Source organism: Dermatophagoides pteronyssinus, unplaced genomic scaffold (genome assembly GCF_027571235.1).
Source record: "Dermatophagoides pteronyssinus isolate colony J.1.1.1.1 unplaced genomic scaffold, Derpt_VIB-CSIC_2022.12 sq0001, whole genome shotgun sequence".
NCBI lineage: Eukaryota > Metazoa > Arthropoda > Arachnida > Sarcoptiformes > Pyroglyphidae > Dermatophagoides > Dermatophagoides pteronyssinus.
In genome coordinates, this window is record NW_027461525.1 from 996700 (window position 1) to 1023721 (window position 27022).

Consider the following 27022-nt stretch of genomic DNA (forward strand, 5'->3'; position numbering starts at 1 on the left):
TTTTTTTCCGTCAATTTCAATAACTCTTGCAAGCAGACTATCAACCACTACGTCGTACGTTCTATATGAATTGATCTGATCGAATAGAAGAAGCATTCGATTTTGTTTGAAGAAATTTTTTTTTGAAAAAAAAACAAAATTCATAAATTCAATGTTTGTCGGAAATATCTCAAGGTAATTAGTAATTTTTTAATGAATTTTTTATTCTTAAATAAATCAAATCATATTTGAGGTGAGAGAAAAAAAAACATTAAATTAATAAGAGAGTGAAACAACAGTTTGATGAATGATGAGATCTTTTCAGTTTTTTTTTGAAATTCATATCTGCAAATAGAGTTTAGTTGATTCGATTCCATTATAGATTTTAATGATGATTACAATTTTGTTCATCACTATGATCATCATCACCACAATCATGTTGATGATCACAATGCCATTCTTTTGGTATACATAATGGTCGTTTTTGACATTGAAAATAACCATCCGGACAATGAAAATCTGGTGGTGATATAACCTGACAGATTTGTTTTTCATCCGTTTGATCATGACAATCTTTATGTCCATCACAAAGCCAATAATATGGTATACAACGTTGTCCATTGTCACATTGAAATTCTTTTTCTTTGCATTGTTTTTTATCTACGCCAAATTCTTCACCATCATTATTATTATCATCGTCAATTGTCTTTCCTTTCGAATAATTAATGGATTAGTGATATGAATTATCTTTGATGTTTCATTAGCATATTATTCTTAAAACTAACCTGTTTCAATTTCAAATGGACGAGAACGGTGACTTTTTGGTTTTCGATTAGAATTTTCTTGCAAACCCGAATGTAATAGAGATGATTTTTGAACACATCTTCTACCATTAATCAGATAAATTTGTTTGGATGAACAAAATTTTTTCGATAATTGTTCAACGGATAATTGTTGACAATTTTTTTCATCAACCGATTCATAATGATCATCACATGCACAAATCGAATGTTGTTCACCAGATGTCCGTAATGTTAACTGTTGACAATTATTATGTTCTTTTTTTTCGATCGAACAAATATCTAATCGCGAATTATTTTTTTGTTGGTTCGAATTCCATATTTTTATCTGAAATAATGGTGCTCGTTCTTCAAGAATAAATTTGCTAAGATTTGTATTCAAATCAAATTGTTGAATAGTACCATGTTGAATTTCCGTCCATAATATGGTATTATTAAAGAAAAAAAGTGAATTTGCCATATTTATACGTGATGATTGCCATAATTGTTTTGGCCGATTTTCTTTCAAATAATTCATTCGATTAAGTGTTTTTTCACCTGTATCAGCCCAATAAACAAATGCATGATCAATATCAATGGCTAATGAACTAATAAAACTAGTTGAACGATCAAATTGTTCACCAAAAATAGTCATTTGTGTACCATCCATATTAGCCCTGCGTATAGCATATGGATATAATGTTATAATTACATTATCATCATCTTTTTCTTCATTCGTAGCCATTATTGTAGCAGTAAAAAACATAATACCACGTTTTGGATCTAAAACCAATGATCTTGATTCAATAAGTTTATTGATAAGAACTTTACGCCAAACTTTTCGTTCAAAATCATCAATAAAATTAATGACCGAAATTGATGATGATTCAAGTAGGTAAACATTTTGTGTACACCAATCGAATGAAATTGTTTCAATTTGTTTTGGTTGATTGATATTGGATGTTGATCGAAAAAATTTCAAATCAATTGTTCTGGTTCTATCAATGTAATTTGTCGAATCCATTTTCGATGATTGCCTAAAACGATGACCAATATCTTCATATAAAAGATTTGTTTTAAAATCATCAAGATAATAAATGACATTATCAAATGGATCGATATCGAATGTTGTTGGTGATCGACTAAATGTTATTGGAAGCACGTCTGTAAAGTTTTTATCTAAATTTCTAAATTGTATTAAACCTGGCTGTGATCGAGAATAAATGAGGACGGGATCATCGTGGATCATATCATCATTGTTTAAAATTAACGATTTCTTTGCAGTTTGATTTGCCAATTTCGGTGTTGACAATATCAATGTCGAATAAATCATCATCAAATCTGAATCGGATAAAATTTGATGACTTTTTTTCATTATCATCATTTGGCCATCATTAATCGATATCAATGTTAAAGTCCATTTAATAAATGTGTTCGTTATGTTGTTTACTTCCATAGGTATCTTTATATTGCTTGTATTGTTGTTGGTGGCGAGAATTTTCGTTTGATGAACAGTTTTTTCAATTATTTCATTTCGATTTAATAAATATAGCGAATCATTATAGGCAATCATAGCCATCGATGCCATATGTAACCAATTTTCAATCATTTGTCTACCTACGGTTGATTCGATTTTAAATTTATATCTTTCATTACCATCATAGTTTACTGATTGAAGAAGTTCTGAAATTTTTTTTTGTTTTTTCATTAATCAAATCAAAGTAAGTAAGTCTTATCTTATCTATTTCTTAAATTAATCTTACCCAATTTAGTATCGATCCAATATAAACGTTGTTTTATTTGATCTAATGCCATATATTTTGGTTCAACGATCGAAATATTAACAATTCGTTCATGGTTATCATTATTATCATTATGATTATTCATATGAAACCGTAAAATTGCTGGTGATAATAATTTACTTGGACGTTGTATACGATCACCTTGTCTGGATATGAATAATAATCTTTCATTTGAATCAAATTGTATATCGAATGGTCTACTCAGTATGCGATGGTCAATTCGTACAATACATTTGTTGCTATGATCATAACATTGATACAATAATTCATTTGTACGATCCAATAGAAACCATAATTGTTGTTGCCAATCATATATGATTCGATCAATTTGATTTACATTAATATAAATTGGTAATAATAATCGAGATTGTTTGGATGATTTAAATTCCCAACAATTTACTGATTGTCTTTCAATCCAACAAAAATCTGGTCCTCGAATTGTTATCGATGTAGTATGTTCACCATAATAATGAATCAATGGTGTTGTTTGATTTGATGACCATTTTTCAATAGATATTTGTTGTAAATGTGTTTGATTAAAATGTACAATCGATAATGATTTTGTTTGATTCATTTTCCATTGATAATTTTGAATATTAATTAATTTCAATCGTTTTTCTTGAATTTTTCCATTACAAATATCATTCGATTCATCACTTTTATCTTGTCCATTATTATAATTTGTATATTTACCACAATCTAATTGACCATCACATAACCAACCACTTGGTATACAATCACCAGATTGTTGACATTGAAATATTTCTTCATTTTTATCATGTTGACCACATGGTTGACACCATTCATCATTTATTGTAATGGTTGGTGATCCTTGACCATCACCATTTTCATTATCATCACCATTATTATTATTAACCGATGATGATATTAATCCTTCATATGATTTAAAAACTTGATCATCAAGAACAACATCTTCATCGAAAAGATTAAAATCCGTTTGTAACCATTCATCCGAACCATCACGACAATCAACAATTTGATCACAACGCCATAATTTTGGTATACATTCAAATGATGTTAAACATTGATATTCATATTGATTATTACAATTATAATTGCTAAAACTACTAACATTCGCTGTTTGTGAATTTGTTGCTGAAGATGATTCTGATGATGATGATGACACTGTATGTAAAATATGAATTATTATTATCAAGAATTTCATATGATCCATTTGGAAATGTTCATTTGACTGTTACTATGTTGTTTTTATATTTGACTGATCAGCTATAGAAATAAACAATGCTATTTTGCACAAAAAATTTAGCGGCAACAGTATTAAGTAAAAGGGATTTTTTTTTGATTTAGTGTTAAAAACGATGATAATAATGGCAGCCATCATTATTTACTTAAATCGATGATGAAAATCTTTTTTTTCTACTTAAAAAAAGAAAAATTCTGGCTCATCTTCGATCTTTTGCTTGCCAAATACTCCTCAAACATATACATAAACATAAACGAATATACACACCCTGTGTGTGGTTAACATTTTTTTTTTTTTTTTTTGATGCTATGTTCAACTAACTGATTTTATCCGAATCGATTTCATCATATGTTTGATCATCAAGAAAAATCCATGCATATGTATTTTCTGGCATCAAAATCTTGGTGGGTCTTTCCTCTTCATCATCATCATCATTATTGATATCGATCCAGAGAAGAAAACAAAATCATTTGCTTTTCCAGTTCAATATTCAGCTTCTCAATTGAATCTCAGTTTTTTGGTGAGTTCAATTGAGATAACCTTGGAATGAGAAAAAAAAATTATTAAACAAATGTATTTTCCAGGTCTATTGTAATCATCAATCCATCTATGTGAATGAAGTGTTAAAAACGAAAAAATTGGAAAATCAATAGATTCAATTAGGTTTCCTTTTAAACGAATATTATCGACAAATGGCTTCTTTTTGATTTTTTTCCTCTTGCAGCAGTGTTTATTTGTTTCTGTACAAGGCAATAATATTTTAACAACCCCAAAAACACATCGTTTGATTTTGTATTTTGTTTTTCTGCCGAAGAATGATTTTTTCGCTTTTGCTTTTGCTTCATTATGTTCGAATAATGTTTGCTAGCATTGCATTTATCAATAGTATTCATTCATTCATTCATCAATCATTTGGAGCAAAGAAAAAATAAAAATGTTTGGTTGTATTGTGCCAAAAAAAAATTATATGAACGAATTTTCCGAACGAAGTTTGAAAAACATTATTCGGTTGTTCAAGAGAGAGAGAACGAAACATTTCATGGTAATGGTCGATCGAAGCCAAAACAAAATTTTTTGTTAATGTCCATAATAAACAAGCAAAATTGAACCAAAATCTTTGTAAAAAGGATTGGATTTTATTTTTGTAAAAAACAATGTTTTTTTTTCATAAATATGGGAATGAAATAATCAAAGGATTTTTTTTTCGTTTGTTTAGGGAAATCAAATAAATAAATTAAGAATAAGTTAAGAAGAATTTTTGGTTGTTGACCACCAATATTGACCGCATCATTCAGATTGTAACCGATGTTTGATGTAATCCTTCGATGATGATTGAATCGATTGAATCAATATTTCTTCTTCTTTTTCTTATATTTCTTTTTTCTTCTTTTTTCTTTTTCTTTTTCTTATACTTTTTTTTTCTTTTTTTTTCTTATATTTTTTCTTTTTTTTATATTTTTTCTTCTTTTTTCTTTTTTTTTCTTTTTTTTTATATTTTTTCTTTTTACCATAACCATCAAGCATATAACCATTTTTATTTGGTGATGATAATAATAAACTAGTCATTTCGGATGACATTGGTATTAATGTATCAGAATCGGCACCATTTTTACTGATTAATCCGGTATTTTCGAAAGAATCCACGGATGATGTTTTTGAACGGCATTCAATCCAATGTATATAGGTGAAAATGACCACCAGGGTCAAGACACCCAATCGGGTTGTCTATAAATTAAATTAACCAAAGAGAAACGAAAATAACGTTTGAATCAAACAAACCGAAAAAAAACGGGAAATATTAATCAATTTTACTTACCATTTTCACCTTTGAAAATGGAAATTTTTATCAAAATTTTTGAATTTTTTTTTGAAGTTTTGACAAAACAAATGCTTAAACTGATGAATGGATGAATGAATGAATGATGTTTGTTTGTTTATTTGGTTTTTTGATATGAATCGAATTCATTTATATACCTTGAATCAAGGTTTAAATTTTAAATTTTAAATTTTTTTTTCTGCTTCTGTTATCACACTGTCATTTTGAGTATGTAGCAATTTTCAAATGGAACAACATTGAACACAAACATTTTATTTTTTCAAAACAAAAATGACTTGTTACTACCAATCATATCGTCGTCATAAATAAATCAACAACCTTGTTTACTGTGTATTTGCAATATTGTAAATATTCGCTCATCGAACCGATTTTATTTCATTTCATTTCATTTTTAATTTAAATCAAAAATTCATTCCCAAAATGAAATCAAACCAAACAGCAACAAATTATGTAACTTGTCATTTTACAATCTCTCTCATTTCACATTCATTTTTGGTGATCTATTACAACTTGGTTTTGATGGCCACCATTCTTTAGTTAGTTAGTTCCGTCATCATATCGATGATGATGATGACAAACCAAAAATATTACGGCAATAGAAACCAGCAACAGCAAAATGTAATTTGTTCATTCAATGTGTCATTTGTTTGGTTGATGTAATTTGTCATTTTTTTGTTTGTTCTCAATTTCGGTTTGCAAATTCATTGACATTTTCGGTTCACACTTATTTAATGAACATTATTATTTGGTGGATGAAAAAAAAATTTCAAATTTCCGCATTTTTATATATATCAAAAAATAACGATTTTTGTTGTTCTCGGTTTTCTCTTCTTGTATATCGGATATTCCCATATCTCAGCAGTAAATTTTTTCAATAATTTGTCTGTGATGGTCATGACTTTAGTTTTAGTTTTTTTTTCTGAAAAAAAAATTCGAGCAACTCTTTTCATATAGCAAGTCCGAGAAACAAATGTGATGCGGTTGCCTAATTGATCTAGTTATTTAATTAATTTAGATTTTTTTTTTTTTTTTTTTTTTTTTTTTTTTGGTTATAGTTTATAAACAAAATTAACTTGAAAAATTTGAAAATCTAAAGTGTGATTCATTGCAACCCTTTTTTTCTACCAATCTGAAACAAATGATTTTTGGTGGTTTTTGGGGAGGAAAAGGGGAAAGTCATATTAAACAATTAGTAAAGTTTAGGCTCTATGTTTGTTGCTGTGTGATAATTATCATTTCAGTTTGCAATTTGTTAACTAAATTGAAACGGAAGGAAAAAAATATTCTTTGGGGGGAACAGGGGAAGGGGAAATTTTCTTGATTTCATTTAGTGTTAATGATGATTTACACATACACAAATAAATAGAAATAACCCGGTTGTTGACGATAGATAGATATCATTATAGTCATTATATTATATAATAACCAATCAGCCGCTATTTAATTTCTTTTTGGTGCTATCTTCTTTTGGATTTCGCTCCTTTTTTTGTTTCACAGTGTATTCAATGTCCAATTGTGTATTGAATCAAATGATAAATCCTATATACACACACTATGTGTCATTAGTTAGTCGTATGGCTGTGTGTCTTTGGTGTTTTTTTTTCATTGCTTAAAACGGAATTCCATAGCCTTCTATAGTCATTCTTTCTATCTTGAACATTTTTTCAATGAAAGAAATGAAAAGAAAAAAAATTGTAAACAACCAACGAAATACTCTCTTATCTGCGTCAGCATTTTCACTATACTCATCCATTCATTCTGGTTTTTTTATTCTTTACTCATCCGCTTTTTTCATTCACATTTACGATACGCATAATACGCATTGGCAAAGTAAAAGAAGAAAACGAAAGAAAAAGAAAAGTTTCATTCACTAAAAAAAATATGAAAAAAAACTACAATCTTTTTTAGTTAATCGTATTTACAAGCAGGGCTCTATAGAATTACTAATAATAATTTTACAAATTCTGATTACAAACAAACAAACACGAAAAAAAAAATTCATTCACGAAAATATTTTCGTTTTTCGGTGTCGAGAGAAAACAAAAATCCTTCCTTGAAGTTTTTTTTTCAATCAAAAAAATGAACCATTTTTGAAAAAAACTTTTAATTCATTAATTTTTAATTGAAAAAAACACATTAACCAGACATTCAACCAATGTGTGTTTTCCAATATTGCCTTCGGGTTTGTCGAAAAATATTTTTCTATTTGATTTAAATTGAATTTTTTTTTCTCCCTTCCATTCTCTCTCTCTTATCATCTGTTTGTCTAAACAGTCTGATAGTTTGATTAAAATATGGTGATTAACATTTTATCTGATGACGTCCGGTATTCTTTCTATGTTGTTTTGGTGGTGGCTTTTGTATTTTGTGGTTGCATTTTGCCTTTTGTTTGTCTATTAGTTTTTTTTGTGAAAAAAAATTTTCATTATAAAACACTAATGATATTCTTTCATTGAGAGAGAGAGAGAGAGAGAGATTGGTTATCGATTTTTTGTTTTGTTTCATCACTATATCCACACAACAACAAAGAAGAATCTACATTTCTTCGTTGTCGTCGTCGATTCATCGATTATTTATTGCGATATTGTCACTGCGGTCTTTTTGTTTTGTTTTGTTTGTTAAGGATACAATTTCCAATACACCAAACACACAGACCAAACACACACACACATTTTAGATTCGGGATCAATGTCAAGTGGTCTATCGTTGAATCCAATTTACCACTAGCCCACCCCAATTTTTCTACCAAAATTATACGCCCATCATTGGAAAAAAATTGGATATTAAATGAAATTTTCTAAACACACAAAAAATGAACCAGAAACCAGAAAAAAATCGAATACAACTGTCTGGTGTTTGTTTGCTGTCTTGGCATAGTTTTTTCTTTCATTTTTTGTTTTGGTTTTTTTGGCTTTGGGTTTTGCCACTCTCCCGATATTGTTTGAAAAATTTTGGATTCGGATCGGATGCATCCTTTTTCATCAATATTTCATCTAGGTTACACTTGACGATTGTTATATATCGAATGAATTTTTGGTTGTTTTCATCAGATGCTGCTGCTGCTGCTTCTTTTGCTGTTGGTTGAAGCATCATTCTTTATACCGGAATTATTCGATTGTCGTAGTGGTGGAAGCAAAACTCATCTTTTTCTTTCTGGTACCGTTTTGCTGATGGTGGTGGTGGTGGTGCTGTATAGGTCACCAAACCATCCAACATTAGACATGCGAAAACATTTTTCTTTCTAGTTTCATTCAGGATAAAACCTTCATTCTGTTTTTTTTTCATTTCATTCTATACATTTGTTGGTTGTTTTGTTTTTGGATATCATCCATCAGTGTTCGATGTTATTGATCACAATTTTTTTTCTCGTTTCTTTCGCTAGCTTGATGTTCTTATTCTTTGCTTTGTTTTTTGTATTTGTTTTCGCTATAGTAATAATTGTTTGACTGGTCGCTGGGTATCAAAATACAAACAAACAAACACAGAGACAGACAGACAGTGTACAAATAATCAATCCGTCCATCCATCCATATATTTCTACATTATTTCTATTAATTCTACCAAACAACAAACAACAACAACAACAACATTCGAAAAAACATCTCTCTCTCTCTCTCTCTCTCTGTCAACATTACATTGATTATTTGTGCTATAATCTAAGATTGTTGTTGTTCTTGTTCTTCTTCTTTGACTTTTTGATCTATTAAAAAGATTTTTCTTTCTCTCTCCCCGAATTGATCTCAAATCAACTGAATTTTTTTTTCGTCTTATCATTGGCTTGAATCATTTTGGGCACAAGCTAATGTAATTTATCTAAGGGTGACAAAATACATTTTTTTTGATTGGTTCTTCAAACGCCTAGAATTCAATAATATTGTTGTTGTTGTTATAAGTGTTTTGTTGTTGTTTTTCACAACAACAACAACAACAAATTCAAAAATACACATCTCCTGAGAGTTTTATTATTTCCATAATAATAATAATAATTCATCTTTTACGAATTTAAATCTGTTTTTAACACGTTTATAACAGCGGGTATTTTTTGTTTGTTTGAACTCAATTGTCATCGCTAAATCACACTGATAAAACAAGATTGTCTGTTTCAAACATTACTCATCATCAACAACAACAACAACCGATAAGAATCGGGTCAAGTGAATCTTTAATGATGATGATTATTTCTTTGTGAAAAAAAAATCACCCTGTCGTTTTCGTTGATTTTTTTTTTGCGATGAAGAATCGGTCACTCTGTATTTTGTTTTTCTCCTAATTTCGACAGTGAAGCTTACATTTCATCATCATCAACAATAATTCATTCAATTTTTTTTTCTTCGTCGAAATCGAAATTTGAAATAAAAAAATCCGAATCTAAATTGTAAATTAGTATTGTCAATATTTGTTTGTTTGTTTATGTTTGTGTTTGTGTTTTCTCGATAATCTTCATTCATTTCAGTATATATGTTTCTCATATAAAAAACCAAATCTAATCGAAAAAAAATTCTGTACTCAGTGAATCTTCTCTACACATTGATGTTATGCAAATTTATGACCACCACCATCACAACGACAATGAAGATTTGTTATTTCGTTTTCTTGCTTCTTCTTCCATAAAATCAAGAATCAAATCAACAATTTGATCATTCCCAAAAGAGGGAAAAAAGGGGAAAAACCAATAGATAAATAGTAACATTTCAAATTGAAATAATGAAATTTGAAACTCATTCAAAGTTTGTAATTCTTTTTTTGAATCAAATTAAGTAAAGAATTTTCTCATTTGATGAAGATAAGAGATGAAATTTGTTTGTAAAACTTTTTTCGAGTTTACAAAATATCCAATAAAAAATCCAATAAAAAACGAAAGAAACTATTCATTATCATTGAGATGTTTGTTTTGTCTATCAAGTGTTGTTTTGATTAAATAACGACAATGAATAATAGTTTCTTATTACAAAAATAAATGAAAAAAAACTTTTAAACGATTGTTTTGCAAATTATACATCATCCTTTTTTTCGTTTTTTTTAATTGTGATATCTGCTCTGTGTCATCATCTTGATATGAAGGAAAATTCTTCGAAAAATCCCTAATCTAAGTGAAGAATCACACACACACACTAAGCATACATATTGTCGATATAATTCCTGTGATTATTTAAAAATTATCATCTTTTTGTTTGTTTGTTTGTTCGTTGATTGAATTTCATTAATCAATCAATCAATCAATCAATCGATCAATCGATTCAATACGCCAATTTTCACAAAGAAATACGTCCATAATCAAATCAATTGTTGTTGTTTTTGTTTTCCATTATTATTTATTTTACTTAACACAACATTATCATCAAAATGCCATCATCAACAACAAAAGATATTCAAAATCAATTAAAAACTAAAACTATTGATCCACATCATCATGATGGTGATCATTCAGATATTGCCAATACTGGAACCGGTAATAAAAATGGTAATTTAAATAATAATAACAATAGCCATAATAATAATGATGATGATATTGGTGGTGGTGGTGGTGGTGTTGGTGGTCGTTCAAGTTTACAACCAAATAATATTGAACCTGGTGATCCATCAAGTGTTGATGAATGTTTAAATCTATTTAAAGCTTGTTGTAAGAAAAAAGCTGATTTTGGTAAGTTTTTTCTTTCATTCTAAATCCGATTGACTTAATTATTTCAAACTTTGTTGATAACATTGCTTCATTCATTTTCTCTGTTTTTTTTTCAGGCCTAGAAGATATGTTTTGGATAATGTTTTTATTGATCATCATATTATTTTCAATATTAAAAGGTTTTACACGTTATACATGGTCACAAATAACATATATGATGTTAGGTTCATTGGGTATATTAATAATATTATATATTGGTGCAACAATATTTAATAAATTTGTACTTGAAGATTCAAGTACTGCACATTGGAATGCACATGCAAGATATACACAAGCTGCCATACATTGTCGATTGAATGAAGAAGAACAACGTGTTCATGTGATTGCACCACCAAAAATGGGTGGTGCTAAATTGAATATTATTTATTCGGTTGGTGATGTTCCATTAGCTAAAACAACATCATCCGGTTCATCATCTACGATTAATGGTGGTAATCCACATTCAAGACAAGGTTCAATTAGTAGCCAAATAGGTATTATGCCAAATGCATTGTCCAATATAACAGCACAAGCTATTCAAACAGCTGCTGCATTACTTGGACAACCTTCTTCAAATCAATCGTCAATTAATCCGATTGTTAGTACAACTTCTTCTTCTTCTTCTACAACATCGATGACAACGACGACAACAATAACGTCGACAATCACAAAACCATCAATCACCTCAACACATTATACCCATCATCAATTTCATCATCAAACGATTCCAGCCATTAAATCACCAATTATAGTGAATAAAACTAGTCAGACTAGTGATTCTTCATTGACGAATCAAATGACCACTGGTACTACTGTTTCAATGGCCACTTGTAGTTTATTACCATCATCGTTAAAAGATGAAATTATTGCCGAAGAAGATGATCGTCCTGAAACGCCTAGTTTTCATTCAACCAACGGTAACAATAATAACAACAACGACAACAATAATCAAGAACATTCTTCTGGTTAATTCATTTTTTCTCTTTTTTCAATCATCATCAATGATTAATTTACATAATGATCCGATATAGAGAATCAGATCATTATCATCTTAGTCAGTGTTTTTTTGTTTTTTGTTTCCAATTAACACACATTAACATTACAAGCCTACAAATGTAAATGTAAATTGTTGTTTATATAAATCTACTATATCCACTTCTAATTCGTGTAAATATTTAACACACATTACATCAAACATCATACACACAAAATCAATCAATAACCCTGTTGATCAGCCTAGAATTTGGGCTCTAATCATGAATAAATGACACCTAATGAATGACAACAAAACACAAAACAAAACAAACTATCATTTTGGGCGATGATGATGACCACTGATTTATTATTGTTAATTATTTTTCTATATATACAGAAAACAAAATAAGAAAAACATTTTAAAAAAGTTGTTATTTGACAAACAAAACAAAACAGACAAACAAAAATTAGAATGATATTATTCAAATTCTATTTATTCTTTCGACAGAAGCTTAATCTTGATTATTTTTTCTTTCTTTCTTTCTTTCTTTCTTTCTCTCTCTCTCTCAGTGTCCAACAGTAAATCATTATTGTAAACCAAACAAACAAATAGTATTAATAAAAGCATCAAACAAACAAAATGTTAGTTTTTTAATTTGTATTACAAAAAAAGGAAGTTATCATTAGTTTTAATTATTATCAGGATTATATAGTAATAATAATAATTATTTTCAAAATAAAAAAAATCAATTATAATGTGTCAATTAAAAAAAAATTGATGATGAATGATTTTACAAAATATATTTATAAATTATTTATAAATTAAATTTACGAAAAAAAAGATGAAAAAATGTTTCTTAAAACCAATGATTCGATGATTGTCGTTGTTGTTGTTTGAAACGTTTCCAAATTCCATTGGTTAAATTCCGTATAAAACGACCAATCAATTTACCAAATGTTTCTTGACCATTGGTGCTATTGTGATGAGATTGATAAAGACAACATCGTCGTTCAACATTTTCAATACGATCAATAATCAATGAATTTTCATCCGGTAAATATTTTTTACTTGTCATACAATCCATAGTAATTATTAAATACATTATTTTCCACAGTGGTTTTAATGATGGTCGTCGTCCAAATAAACGATGTTTTATAGTCATATGATACATTGTTTTACTATATTGATTTAATGATGATGATATTACATGATCATATGATTGATGATCATTTGATTTTCGTAATAATCTTTGTCGAAAATTTTTCGTACTTGTCGAATCTTCAATTCGAATAATAATCGTATTGATTTTTGATTGTTGTTGTTGTTTATTATTATTATTATTACGATAATGATAATCATAAAATGCTTTAATCCATGATTGCATATGTTCAATTGATTCTAAATCATCTGGATCATAATAACCAATTGCTACATTGGTCATAGCAAAATATTTGGCAAATGTTTGTTGATAAAATTCAGATTTTGTTTGAAATGAATCGGGCCATTTTAGAAAACATAGTTCCAAATAAACATTAGATAAATCACAAGCATAATTAATATTATATGTTGAAATTAAATCAATATTATTGTTAATTTTTTTCGTTGAATTTGTTGATTCAATAATAAAATTATGACGACATTTTTTTAAAAAATTATTATCAAAACGATTATCATTATAATTATAATTATAATGATTACCTCCTATTCTACCATTATTCATACTATTATTATGTTTATTTATCGAACCAAATACAAGTACACGAAATGATTTTAATTTCTTTAAACGAATTTCATTTGGTCTTTTATTTATCTGCTGATGACAAGATACTGATGATTCGGTTGATGATTGGCTCTTTTCTTTTCGTTTTTTTGTTATTGGATTTTTTTCGTTGATTAGTAATGATTTTGATGATGATGATGATGATTCTGCACCATTATAATGATGATGATGATGATGATGACCACATGATGAACGCATCATACGTATTGCTGATCGTGTTGTTATACCAACTGGCCATTTTTTACGTGATTCAATTAATGTATCAATATGATTACAATTGGAATTTTCATTACTATTATTGGTTATTATTGTTGTAATTGTATTTTGGTCATCATCATCATTATTGGTAGTATAGCTTGAAACCGGTGACAATTCGGTTGTTGTTGTATTATTAGTTTTCATTATAGAATTGTACTGATGATATTGTTGTTGTTGTTGTTGTTGTCGACAATGATTAACATAAGTAACAATTGTATCAGACCAACGGCAATAATGATTTGATTGTTTACCTGATTTTTCATCATTATCATCATGACTATTATCATGAATATGAACCAATCTTTCAACATGTCGACATTTACGATTATTATTATCGTTATGGTTATCGTTTATTGTTAATGGATTGTAAACATTCTGTGGTGCCATTAATCAATTTATGGATTTCGTTTTTCTGTTTTCTGTTTTATTGAAATTGTTTAATAGAAATTTAAAATCAATACAAAAAAAAGTGGATCAAGCAAATCAATCAGCCAAAAAAACAACAACCCATTGAACAAAGTAAAAACGTTATCATTGTTGTGATCCAGCGTGTTTACAAATCAAGTGTCAATCAATCAATCTTACACGTCAAAGTTAATTTTTTCAACAAAAAAAAACTTCAAATTGGTCAAATTTGTGAAATTGACCTTTGAATATTATAACCAACACAAAACGAAATGAGGGTAAAAACTATTAAAACATTTTTTTTATTGTAAAATTAAAATAAATTAAAAATTTAAATATGCAACATTCAAAGATTGAATAATTTATCTTGATTAAGTCAAATCATTTTTAGATTGACATGATTTTTTCCTTCTAAATATTAATAATTTAAAAAACAATAAAACTTTTAATCAAATTAAATGAAAAAAATTGGTCAATTTAAAACAAAATTGCTGTTTTTTTTTTCTAATTAGATTTCCACCAATTTTGATTCTCATTATTTGATGAACCATAAAATCCATTATCGTTTGTTGTTGTTGTTGTTTGATCTTTGATTTGTTCATTTTGATTTTCAGATTGTTGTTGGTGATGTTGTTGTTCATTAAACATTGATGAGAATTTATTCGTCCAATCATTAACAAAATTCAATACGTTATTGTTTTTAAATAGCGTACCATTTTGTAATTGATCATAAAATTCATTCAATCTAACTAAATTTGGTTGTTGTTGTTGATTAAAATCATTCCAAACATTTAACATTGTTTGTGGAACATAATTCTGAACATTTCGTCGTACTAATTGATGAATTTCATAATCACGAATTGTACGATATAATTTTCGACATTGTTCATGTTGAAAACAACAATCTTCAACCATATTGAATAATTTCCATTCATATTTTTCAGCATATCGATAAAAAGCTGCAATCATATTATCAACAATAGATTCCAAATCATATTTATCCATCAATTGTTCATAATATTGGCCAATTTTATTCAATGTTTGAATAATCAATCGGGCAATATGATCATCACTTGTTTGCATTTTATGTCGAATTTCTTGATATTCATCCACAAACAATATGACCAATTCACGATCAATTATTTGTCGTTTAAATAGACGATATTTATAACGAATTTCATCTTTTAATTCTTCAAACATTTGATTTCTGAATCCACGAATATCTGTTCGTTCGGAAAGTTCTTCAATTCGTTTAGGTTGTTGTGAATCATGAATGAAAATTGATTTCAACCATTGCCATACATTGAAACTAACATTCACAAAACTTTGTCGAATATTTTTTGGTTCGAAATGAATTCTGTAAGAATTTTTATCACCACCAAAAATAATGTCATAAAATTTCGATACATTCAAATGGTTCTGGTTGTATCCAAAATAGATATTACCGGAATGTTTTCGGCCATATCGATTTACATTTTGCCATTCTGAACCAATCGATACCGGTGACATATGATTGAATAAGGTGAAATTAAGTACACGACTGGAATCATTTTCATTCAATGTTTCCAATGCAAATAATAAACTATGATTCATTGTTGATGGTCGTTGTACAAATTCCAATGCAATCGAAACTGGTGATTTTTGTTTGAGCATTGTTTGTTCATCACCGAAAATCATCTGTAAACTTGAACATTCATATTCACGATGTTCATCAACTTCGATAAAATTTTTACTTTTTTCACAACCATTATTCATTGAATCGAAATTATATCGCATTTGTAAAACTTTTGGATGTTGTTGATCATAAAATTTTGGTGATCGTAATTCAACTCGTACTTGTCGTTGATTTTGTTGTTTATTATCATAATAATGTACTTCCATATCGAGAATTGGATTTCGGGAACCTTTTTTCAATAATTTTGATTTTACTTGTTGAATGGATTGGAAATTTAATGGTTTCTCATCATTATCTTGATCATAATGGATTTCATTTAACAATTGATAATCAATATCACCCGGTAGATACAAATGTACCAACGTGTTGATTCGATTTTGTGCTTGAACTAACATTGGTGGTGGTTCTACATAGGTTGCAATCAATACTGGTTTTCCATGATTTCTTTCAATAGTCAATCCAGTTATTTGTGGTGATTCTTTCAATTCTTGATAACGGAAATATAATTCAACTGAATAATGTTGATTGTTTCGTGATTGTTCTTCACCTTCGATACGTAAAACTTTTACCTGACCAGTTTGTTTATCCATAACAATTTCAGCTTTTCCTTCACCGCTATAATCACCACTTAATCGACCTTCATAACGAACAATTTCATAAGCGGTTGGTCGTTGTGTATCATCACGATGTATACGATCCAAATTCAAATGTATTATTTCATGACCATCCATTTGAATGGTTGCTTCACGTTGCCAATGTCGTTCATCATCAAAACGATCCATCCATTTAGCTTGAATTTCACGATTTTGATATTTAAATCTTGCATCTACATTATCAAATGTAGCCGGATGATGTGATTGTATCATCATTTCAAATTGTGGTTCAGCCCAACATTGAAACATAATGTTTGCACGATAATCACTACGCCATTTTCCAAACCAATTCAACACTAATTCCAATTTCTTTTCCTTTTGATAACTTACAGCAAAAATTAAATGTGAATTATCACCAAAAGCAGCTTCCACATTGATTGTTGGAATATTATCGGTAAACGAAACAATTTGAAATTTTTTCTGTACAGCTTTTGAAAATAGATCAACATTAACATCAACAATACGACCATTTTTATCGTAAACATTGATTTGTAATTTACGTTCAGGTTTATTCCATTCAAGTTTCGCTTTCTTTTCAACCATTGTGTTTGGTGAATTGAAATTCAATTCATAAATAATTGCTTTCGAATCACCTTTACCTTTCAATTCAATTTTTGATTTTTTTTCATTTTTTGATCCCATTTCAAGCGAAAATATTTGTCCAAAATTTTTCTTTTCATTCGATCGATGTTCATATTTTGCTTGTGTGTTCATCTGATCCCAATCACCATCCAAATCAGTTTCAGTTTTCATTTCAAATTTCATTGAACGATCTTTTGGTGTTTTAAGCTGTGCTTGACCTGTTAACAATCTGGTTTGACCATCACGACATTCAACCAAAACATCATGTTGTCTTTCTTGTTGTTTGTATTCATGTTCAAATTTAGCCAATTTTACCAAATTTTCATCCAAATCTGAATATTGTGCTTCAATTTTTACTGGACTTTCAAGAATTTTTTCCAATTTTTCCAATTGTCCTTCACATTTCAAATGATGTTTGAACCATTGTCCTTCAATTTTAGCTTTATTTTGTTCAGGTTGAATTTTTGTTTCAATTGAAATCTTTTTAGTTTGATCTTGTGATTGTCCCCATCCACATTGTACACGAAAATCATTTAAATTTTTAGCTTTAGTTTCAAAACGAATTCGATGATCTTGAAGTTTTTCATGCAAATCAAAATCCAAATGTCTATTATCTACATTGATCAATGTATTTAATTTGAATGGAATTTTTTTCAAATTTGATTCACTATTCATTTGAAATGATTTTCTTGCTACAAAAGATGTTTGAAGATTGAATAGTTTTTGTCCGGATTTATTTGTATTTGATGTTAAACTAAATTCTTGCCAATTTGGATTCCATCTTGCTTCACTATGATGTTCAAAATTTTCATTCTTTTCACCTGTTAAATCCAATTTCAATGAATGATCATTAAGACGATGTTGTAATTTTCCATGAATTGTAGCCGATTCCCATTCAATATCAGTATGATCTTGACATTCATGATCAACAATTATTTTAAATTGTGATGATTGTTTCTGGCCATTAATTTTCATTAACCATTGTTTTGGTGCCGTACGTGTCCATTGTAATGATCCACTTAAAGTTTTATCACTTGATTCAAATTCAGTAAATAATTGTTTCATTGGTACAAATTCCATATGTACATTATTTCCATTGCCAACAATGATTTCCATTGATGATTTTTGTCCATTTTTAAACATTAAATCACCAATCAATTGTATTAATTGTTGATTATTTTGTTTAGTTTTTGAAACAAATTTCAATAATGGCAGATCAAATTCTTCAAATTCAGTTCGATGATCAATACCGTTGAATAGTTTTGTTTTCATTACTACTAATGCTTTTTTCGGTGACCATGATAATTCAACATGTGACGAACGTGTACTAATCATCAATTCATTTGCATATTTTTGTTGACTATTCGGTTCATTTCGATTATAATCAATATCGAACATAAATTGTTCACCAAAATAATTTTTCATATCGAACGCAATCAATTCACAACAATCCATATATGTCATTGAATTTGGATAATGTTGCCATTTTGCTTTGGTTTGATGAGAAATTTGTTGTCGTGGTGCTTTAATATTGACCATCAATTGATAAACATTTGGTGCAACTTGTTCGATTTTAATCTGACCATGTAAATCACCACTAAATTCACCAACAAAATTAGACATTCGATTGGATTGAGTTTTGAAGGAAAATTCCATCCAATTTCTTCCATGATAACGTGTTTGTGTATCAATCTTGAATTGTGATTGTTCATTCAATTGAAATCGGCTTTGATGTTTAATTTCAAATCTTGGAATTTGAAATTTAATCATTCCAGTTGATTCATTTTGTCGGTTTAAATGTTCATATTCAACATTAAAGGTAAAAAATTCACATTCACTTTGAACATTAAGATGATTTTGTTTGTCATAACTTCCATGAAACAAATAAATAGTTTGATCTTGTTTCTTTACCAAACTCGAAACATCCAACAAGTTTTCATTCATTTCGACTGATGTTTCCAATTTATAAACTGATTTTTCAGCTTCAAATTTACCAGACAATAGATTATTTTGTGTGTTTCGTTTCATATGAGCACCGATTTTCAAATTATCATACAATTCAGTTTTGAATTGGAAATTGTATTCACAATTATCTTGTTCATCATGATGATGATCCATATTCAATTCGTACATTAATTCACCTTCACGTCGCATTACATTTTTCAATTGAAAATTTCCCATATATTTATCCTGTAAATGAAACAAAAACATTTGTCCACAATGACCCAATAATTCATTTTCAAAAAATGCTTGTGATTCAAATTTTCGTACATTGGAAATCAAATGCATTAATCCTTCATATTGATCAATATCACTTTCAAGTTTGTATTGATATTGTAATCGTTCTAATGTCCATTTTGGTAATACATTTGATCCGGATTTTGGTACGGATACTAATTCAATTTTTCCATGATATTTACCATTTGCAATTTCTTCAATTGTTTCATTATATGAAACATGAAATTTTAATCGATAAAATTTGATTTCAGCAACTCTATCCAATCGAAATGGTTTTGATAAAGTTTTTTCCGAACGTAAATTAAAATCAACCAATAAAAGTTGTTGTCGTTTGTCTTCAATTTTCACTTGATTTGTTGTTATTTTTCGTTGTTCACCTTGTTTCGTTACATCGGTAACAGCATTCAAGACGTAATGAATATTTTTCGGTGTAAATTGAACTTGTATTTGTGTATCTAAACGCATTGATTCACGATCATGAACATTATGAATTTTTCTGGTAGTTCTTTCCAATCGAAATTGATTCAGTTCCATATTTTTGCCAAATTTGCAAACAAATTCATTGTCGAATAAATCTGGTTGTTGTTGTTGATTGTATGAAACATCCAAATTTAATGATGGATATTGTGATGAAAGAAATCTATAATGAAAATATTGTTTCAAGTTTACTGAATCATCATCATTATCCATGATCGATGGTAAATGATAATCATAACCATTTGATTCATATTCAATATTGAATGTTTCAAATTGATTCCAATTCGATAATCGATTGTAATGGATTTTGTTCATTGATTTAATTTGTTTTGAATCTTTAACGAAAAACCATTCATGTTTTGCTTGAAATTCATAGATTTTCATTTTTGTTTCAGTTGAAATTTTCAATGGACCATTTTTCGTTTGACCATTTCGATTGATAACCATATCGATTGATGTTTGATCATTAAAATCAAATTTAATCATTGCTTTTTGTTGACCATCTTGTTGTTTTTGATAAGTAATCATTCCATTACTATCGATTAATTTCATATTTTCGGTTGGTTGAAAAACAGCTTTAACATTGAATTTAGCATCTTTCCATGAATCCGAATCATCTGATTGAACTTGTCCATCAACACTAACGTGTACAAGTTTTTGATTACGTTCATTAACAATTTCACAAACAAAAGATTTTTGTTCGGAACCATCAACTAATTCAAAACGTGCTTCTAATTTTCGTTTAAATGCATGAATAACAAATTTTGCTGACAATTGATCATCGGATTGTTTAATAGGTAATTCGATTACCAATTCGGTTTCAAATCGTTTCTGTTGTTCTGATCGGTCGACCATTGGTGTTGCAATACTGAATTGAAATTTCATTCGACTTTCATCTTCGGGCAACAACATTGGTGCAAAAAAATGTTCCGCTAATTCAACACTGAATTCAATACCTTGCATTTTTTCCGTTTGTTTACGTAAAATAATTTCATTATAATCAATCAACATTTCATTCATTTCATTTTGTTTTGATAATAAGCTGGCTTTTTTTGTTTTTCGACATAAACTAATACCCAAAACTTTGGTAATCATATCCGATGTACATTTTGTTTCCAATGTTAATTCATTATTGGAACGAACATTGTTTGAAGATTGATTTTTGATGATTTTTGTCAATGATTTCCACCATACTTGTTCTTTTTCGGGTAAAAGAAATTTTACCTGTAATTTTTTAGCTTGTTTGATTTCGGTTTGTAAATGTAATGTAGGTGCCGCAAGTATTTGGCTAACAATTCGAAATTGATTCATCATTTGTTTTCGACCTTCGATTCCAAAACCAACTTCAGTATGAGCAACAAATGTTGGTTTCAACATCAATTCCATTGATCCATCCATAACATTTGACGATTGATTTTGATAATTAATCATTGCTTCCAATGAACCAATATAGGTAGAATTAATTTCAAAATACATCGGTACACCTGATGATGTTTGATCAATAACAATACGTTTTTGCCATGGTAAAATGATCATTGTTTCATCGATACGAATTGGTAAACGTTTTTGTAATTGTTTCCATATATCAGATAAATGATTTTCACGATCATCACTATCATAAAGGAATATATTTTTACTATCAACATTGATCAATAATTGAATTCGTCGATGAGTAGACATTTTAGCATTTGATGATAACATTGATTTAACAATAGAATCTAATTGACCAACCAATTGACTATCGAGTCGATGTTTTGATAATGTATTCTGGATATTGGAAAGAATTTTTTCACTCATTGAACCTTCAAAACCTTCTTGACGAACAGTAACTTCTGCTACGGCTATTTGTCTATCAGTTTTACCCAATGGAATGGTTACATTCATTGTAATAGAACGTGGAATTTTGAATGTTTCGTTTACGTTAGGCATGATAACATCGGTTTCGAAAAAGCTACCAAGTCCTGTTTTTTGATCAACATAATCATATTCATAATGTCTGGAAAGAAAAACTTGCATCAATGATGATGGTTCTGGAAATTCAGGTGCACCACTTGGCAATGATGAACGTTTAGCTTTGTTGACTGTATTTCTTGATACTTTCTGATGTGAACAAACATAATTGTATACATGACGATTCGATGATTGTTGTTCTTTTTCAATTACATTCAATATTTGTTGTAATTCTTCTACATTTGTTCCGGTTCTAATCAACGTACGATAACTGATTATTCGTATTTCATTACTTTCTTCGAAATTTGAAAAAATTTTCATCAAACTTTGTCGTGTTCGTGGTGTAGGTTGAACAGCATCAAAAGATTTAATGGCTACAACACGAATCAAATCACTGAAATCGGAATTTTCAATTACCGGTAATAATTGTTCCTGTTCTTCGACCATAGTCCATGGTGAAACATTTTCCAATGCAATAAATAATCGTACATTTTGTACTTCAGCTGTTTGATTTTTAATATTTTTCATTATAATGTTGACAATTTTTTTATACATTTCTTCTTTGAATCTAGTATAATCTTGATTTTGTTGTTGATTTGTTGGTGATTTGATTAAAGCTGAAACACTCAATACAATTTCTGAATCATGAATTTGATCCAATAATTGTGGTACAACTTGTTGTATAGCAACTAATGATGGATTTTGTGCAAATGCCATTGAAGTAGCTAAATATTTTAAACGTTCAGTTGCCATTGGATTTTCATTTCGTACCGAATATAAACGTAATAATTCATCACGAATAATGGTTGCTGTTTTTTCATGCATAATTGATGCTGCTGTATCGACAAAAATATCTCTTAATTTTTTCATTTGATCACCACAAAAATTTTTATGTTCATCAATCACATTGATTTGTTCATTCCAAATGGATTGAATCGTTTCGACTGATTCATATTCAAATGCTCGAATCAATTGTTGTACATAATCAACAGTATTCATACCGACACGATTTGAATTTTGTTTAATATCATCACAGATTTCATGTAAAACAGTTTTAAGTTCAACTTTTTCCATTGAAAATGAAGATTTTGTTGATGGTGTTTTTTCCAATCGAAAAATATCACGTAACCATTGTTGTTTATTACCTTTGGTCAAAATAGATTTATTTCTGCGAACACCTTTGGAATTTTCATCGATTGATACTTGTTGCAAATGAACACGTGATATAAGATCAATATCAAAATGATTAAACATTGTATCCAGTGATCGAGATGAACGACATTCCGATTGAATTACACGATATGATTCGATTTGTTGTTCACATTCCGAATATGCTTCACGACTTTCTTTAATAGCAAACCCAATTTCAGAAAATTCATCCGAATCTTCTAAATTGCTGCCTGTATAATTTGCCAAAATTGAAATCAACAAACAAAAATTAATCAAAAACAAAACTTACATTTTAATAAATTTTTTCGTTTCAAAACAGAAAATCGACCTTCACCATTTTCGTTAACATGATAATCAGTATCACATTTACCGTGGTAATCAGTTTCGACAACCTTTTTTTATCAATTAATTATTAATGAATCTTTCTTTTTGAAAAATTTTGAAAAATTTACTTACTGTTTGATCATTTTTATTGCTATCAATATGCGAGATGGTTTGCAATGCGGAAATAATACTTTTTTTAACATTAATCACAAATGGATCTTCTTGTTCATGTTCGGGTGAACAAATTTCTGTTACAATACCATCTTTATAGGAGAAAATTATTGGAATTTGTAATTGTCGTTCATAAAGTTCAATTTCATCATCTCTAAACGATGAAAATGAATCTGTACTGGATAAACGAATGTTTACATTTTCCAATTGCATTGATACTTCACATGAATTGATCGATTCCAAACGAGCTTGACCATCAATTTGTATTAGATTATCTTCCAAAATTCCATTCGTTTGAGTTTTGTTAATTTTAGCCAACATTTCATTTGTAACTTTTACAGCATAAACATAGGATTGTCCAGTTTCAAATTTTATGAATTTTTTATCATTAAATTCATTGTCTGGTTGACAATGTTTAATGCAGATTAGTTTCGATTCATCATGTTGTTCACGATCAAATATTCGGGCTATTCATTCGTTCGGGAGAATTATAACAATTTTAACAAAAATTTCAATTTGGAAATCTAGAAATCAGAGTCTACTTACCAGTAGTTGTTTGATAATTGTTGGCCACTAAAACAACGGCCAACAAAAATGATGAAAATAAAAATTTCACCATTTTTGTTTCAAATAGATTTTTTTCAATTTAACGATTTAAAGATATTTTATTCGTTTTTACAAAACAAATTCTAATTAACACCAAAAAGATTTGTTCGAACAAAAATAAAATGATACATTTTTTCATTTTATATACTGATCTTCGAAAGCTAAAAAAATGGTCCATTCATCATTATCTTTCACTGATGATAATCATTTTTGATTTCTTTTTTCAATAATCAGCAATTACATCCTGCTGACTAATTAACAAACATTGATGATGGCCAAAATTACAACAGAAAAAAAAATGGATTCATTATCACCAACAAAATGATACCAACTAGTTTAATTCAAGAAAAAAGCGAATATTGAAATCGAAATCATATTATGTGCGAACAAAAAAAAAATTTGCCAATTTTCAATCAATCAATCAAATCAAACAATATTTATGCTGACATCGAATATTGTTACCAAAAAAAAAAAAAAACTGGAAAAAATAATTCATTTCTTTTTTTCAAATGATGTAGGGTTGGTTTTGTTTCGAAAAAAAGAAAAGAAATATATTTATGTGTAATTAGTTTGATGTGTCAGCATTAACCTTCCTGTTTTTGATCAAAAAAATTTTCAATTATTGATCAAAATTTCTCAATAATATCAATTATGGGTACAATGAAACTTTTTTCAAATTAAATTCTTTATTTGAAATGAAATGAAATTATTCAATACAAAGAATATGGATGTAATTCTAATATTTTTTTTAATTGACAGTTATTTTCTTTTGTACCGATTTATTCATATCGGCTTTATGTAAACGAATTTTTTCCTCAATAAATGCTAAACGATTTGCTTTCTTTTCGGCACGACGTTCCGCACGTAATTCTTTCAATTCTTTTTTACGTTGTTTACGTTCTTCGGCTGTTTCGTTTTTAGGACGAATCGATAGTTCAGATAAACGAGTTATATTACTTTTTGTTGATTTATGATCTAAATTGGCCAATATATTCGTTCTAAGATTCGAATCATTTTCAGTAATAGGCATTCCAGTTCGATGATTGATACGGATATGATTGTTTTTGATCATTGGATTACCATAACGATCAATAGATTCATTCAATACTTTTGGATGATAATTAGTGTTGCTATATACGCTTAGAATTGATTCACAATCAAAACGATCTTTGTCACCTTTTCTACCGGTATCGACAATCACGATTTCTTCTTTTTCACTATCACTTGAATCTTCGATTAGTTCATCATCTTCATTGGCTATATGTTGATTATCACTATTTTTTGTTTTCAAATATTTACTTCGAACATAATCAATTGCCTGTTCATTACGTTCATATTCAAGTTTGGTTCCTTTGAATTCTTCATATTCTTCTACTAATTTGGTCATCAAATCACTGTGATTAGGATCAATATTGCCACTGATTTCTTCGGTATCTAGGGCACCGATTTCCATTTGATCGGCATACTCTCGAATGAACATTTGTTCAAATTGCTCATCCAATGTTTGTAGTTTATCATTTCGTGGCAATACCGATGATGACATTGAATATTCAGTGAAATGTGTCGATGCTGATGTTTTTACTGTTTGTCCATCGTCATTATCATCGGTTAGACCAAAGAATCGTTTGATATTTTTGTTTGTTAACATTTTAGCATCAAAATTAAATTGATCAGCACCTTCATCATCATCATCATCACTTCCATTAAATCCACAAACTGATAAATTATCTTCTTCATCTTCAGCTTCATCGATTGATGAATGTTCTCTGATTTGATTATCATCAATCGTGTCATTAATATCAATGATTTGATTATTTGAGTTAGATTGCATAGCTTGCATGACAAAATCATCGTCAATCTGATTATTTGGATCTTCAAAATCGAAATCATCTTCCATGGCTTCGATTACGTCGGGATCCCAATCCAATTGCGGACCAACAGGTAAAGCGGCTTTTTTATTGAGATCATCTTTTTCAACTACACTCGACTCAAACACAGATGAAGGAAGCATTAACGATGGCTTTTTCTGATTCTTTTTGATTGTTTCACAATCGATACCATTCGGCAATGCAATTTCGGTGACATCGGTCAAATGTTGAAGATAATTATAGTCATCATCGAAATAAATACCATATTTGATTTGTTCTTCGCGACGTTTTTGACGATCTTTTTCTAATTTTTGTGGATCACTTTCTTTTGATTCATTTTCATTCGAATCAATCGAAACTTCTTGTCGAGATTTCTTTTCCACCAAAACATATTGTGGTGCTGTTTCATCGACAAATAACGGATCATTTTGGCTACGACCAACCAATTGAAATGTTATTGAATTATTTTTATCGATAAATTTTTTAACTTTTTTACGACCCATAATTCTAGAATATTAATTCCAATACAAACAAACAAATAAAAATTCTCAATAGATCCAAAAATTTCCTGAACATGTGTCCACCGCTATTTCTACATTGATATGCAT

The 27022-nt window shown here is 28.8% G+C and overlaps 5 protein-coding genes and 1 long non-coding RNA gene across 8 annotated transcripts; 2 read left to right on the forward strand and 4 right to left on the reverse strand.

Moving 5' to 3' along the window:
• Nucleotides 1-8: 8 nt before the first annotated feature.
• Nucleotides 9-4451, forward strand: LOC142645295 (uncharacterized). The gene is made up of 3 exons (XR_012846448.1): nt 9-174; nt 4150-4305; nt 4370-4451. It is a non-coding gene; the product is annotated as an uncharacterized LOC142645295 (long non-coding RNA).
• LOC113798454 (low-density lipoprotein receptor-related protein 1-like) lies at nt 183-3821 on the reverse strand. 2 transcript variants are annotated; one of them, XM_027348995.2, is made up of 3 exons: nt 2522-3803; nt 765-2441; nt 183-690 (listed from the first exon to the last, which is right to left on the reverse strand). In XM_027348995.2, exons 1-3 carry the CDS (start codon nt 3753-3755, stop codon nt 365-367), a joined length of 3237 nt encoding a protein of 1078 aa, XP_027204796.2. In that variant the 5' UTR covers nt 3756-3803; the 3' UTR covers nt 183-364. The 2 variants fall into 2 exon arrangements, with proteins under 2 accessions (XP_027204796.2, XP_075677221.1); XM_075821106.1 differs by having other exon boundaries at nt 542-685; nt 2522-3821.
• Nucleotides 4452-8860: 4409 nt separating the features above from the next.
• On the forward strand, nt 8861-12633 carry LOC113798450 (uncharacterized). 2 transcript variants are annotated; one of them, XM_027348992.2, is made up of 3 exons: nt 8862-11263; nt 11359-11475; nt 11533-12633. In XM_027348992.2, the coding sequence occupies exons 1-3, from the start codon at nt 10966-10968 to the stop codon at nt 12249-12251; spliced, it is 1134 nt and encodes a 377-aa protein (XP_027204793.2). In that variant the 5' UTR covers nt 8862-10965; the 3' UTR covers nt 12252-12633. The 2 variants fall into 2 exon arrangements, with proteins under 2 accessions (XP_027204792.2, XP_027204793.2); XM_027348991.2 differs by having other exon boundaries at nt 8861-11263; nt 11359-12633.
• Nucleotides 12634-12871: 238 nt separating this feature from the next.
• On the reverse strand, nt 12872-14871 carry LOC113798464 (uncharacterized). Its single transcript, XM_027349008.2, has one exon. The coding sequence runs from the start codon at nt 14680-14682 to the stop codon at nt 13114-13116; it is 1569 nt and encodes a 522-aa protein (XP_027204809.2). The 5' UTR covers nt 14683-14871; the 3' UTR covers nt 12872-13113.
• Nucleotides 14872-14979: 108 nt separating this feature from the next.
• On the reverse strand, nt 14980-24663 carry LOC113798462 (uncharacterized). Its single transcript, XM_075821052.1, has 4 exons — nt 24487-24663; nt 23902-24407; nt 23735-23837; nt 14980-23675 (listed from the first exon to the last, which is right to left on the reverse strand). Exons 1-4 carry the CDS (start codon nt 24557-24559, stop codon nt 15205-15207), a joined length of 9153 nt encoding a protein of 3050 aa, XP_075677167.1. The 5' UTR covers nt 24560-24663; the 3' UTR covers nt 14980-15204.
• Nucleotides 24664-25213: 550 nt separating this feature from the next.
• On the reverse strand, nt 25214-27012 carry LTV1 (LTV1 ribosome biogenesis factor). The gene has a single exon (XM_075821129.1). The coding sequence runs from the start codon at nt 26915-26917 to the stop codon at nt 25295-25297; it is 1623 nt and encodes a 540-aa protein (XP_075677244.1). The 5' UTR covers nt 26918-27012; the 3' UTR covers nt 25214-25294.
• Between the last annotated feature and the right edge of the window lie 10 nt (nt 27013-27022).

What these genes read in the sequence shown, in the direction of transcription:
- LOC113798454 (XM_027348995.2), bottom strand. Translation starts at nt 3,755, where the DNA reads ATGGATCATATGAAATTCTTGATAATAATAATTCATATTTTACATACA. An exon ending in TTGGATCGATACTAAATTGG is followed by an intron (nt 2,442 to 2,521) that starts GTAAGATTAATT and finishes AAAAAATTTCAG; the next exon opens with AACTTCTTCAATCAGTAAAC. An exon ending in TCCATTTGAAATTGAAACAG is followed by an intron (nt 691 to 764) that starts GTTAGTTTTAAG and finishes ATTATTCGAAAG; the next exon opens with GAAAGACAATTGACGATGAT.
- LOC113798450 (XM_027348991.2), top strand. Translation starts at nt 10,966, where the DNA reads ATGCCATCATCAACAACAAAAGATATTCAAAATCAATTAAAAACTAAA. An exon ending in TAAGAAAAAAGCTGATTTTG is followed by an intron (nt 11,264 to 11,358) that starts GTAAGTTTTTTC and finishes TTTTTTTTTCAG; the next exon opens with GCCTAGAAGATATGTTTTGG.
- LOC113798464 (XM_027349008.2), bottom strand. Translation starts at nt 14,682, where the DNA reads ATGGCACCACAGAATGTTTACAATCCATTAACAATAAACGATAACCAT.
- LOC113798462 (XM_075821052.1), bottom strand. Translation starts at nt 24,559, where the DNA reads ATGGTGAAATTTTTATTTTCATCATTTTTGTTGGCCGTTGTTTTAGTG. An exon ending in CAATTATCAAACAACTACTG is followed by an intron (nt 24,408 to 24,486) that starts GTAAGTAGACTC and finishes ACGAATGAATAG; the next exon opens with CCCGAATATTTGATCGTGAA. An exon ending in ACGAAAAAATTTATTAAAAT is followed by an intron (nt 23,676 to 23,734) that starts GTAAGTTTTGTT and finishes CAAATTATACAG; the next exon opens with GCAGCAATTTAGAAGATTCG.
- LTV1 (XM_075821129.1), bottom strand. Translation starts at nt 26,917, where the DNA reads ATGGGTCGTAAAAAAGTTAAAAAATTTATCGATAAAAATAATTCAATA.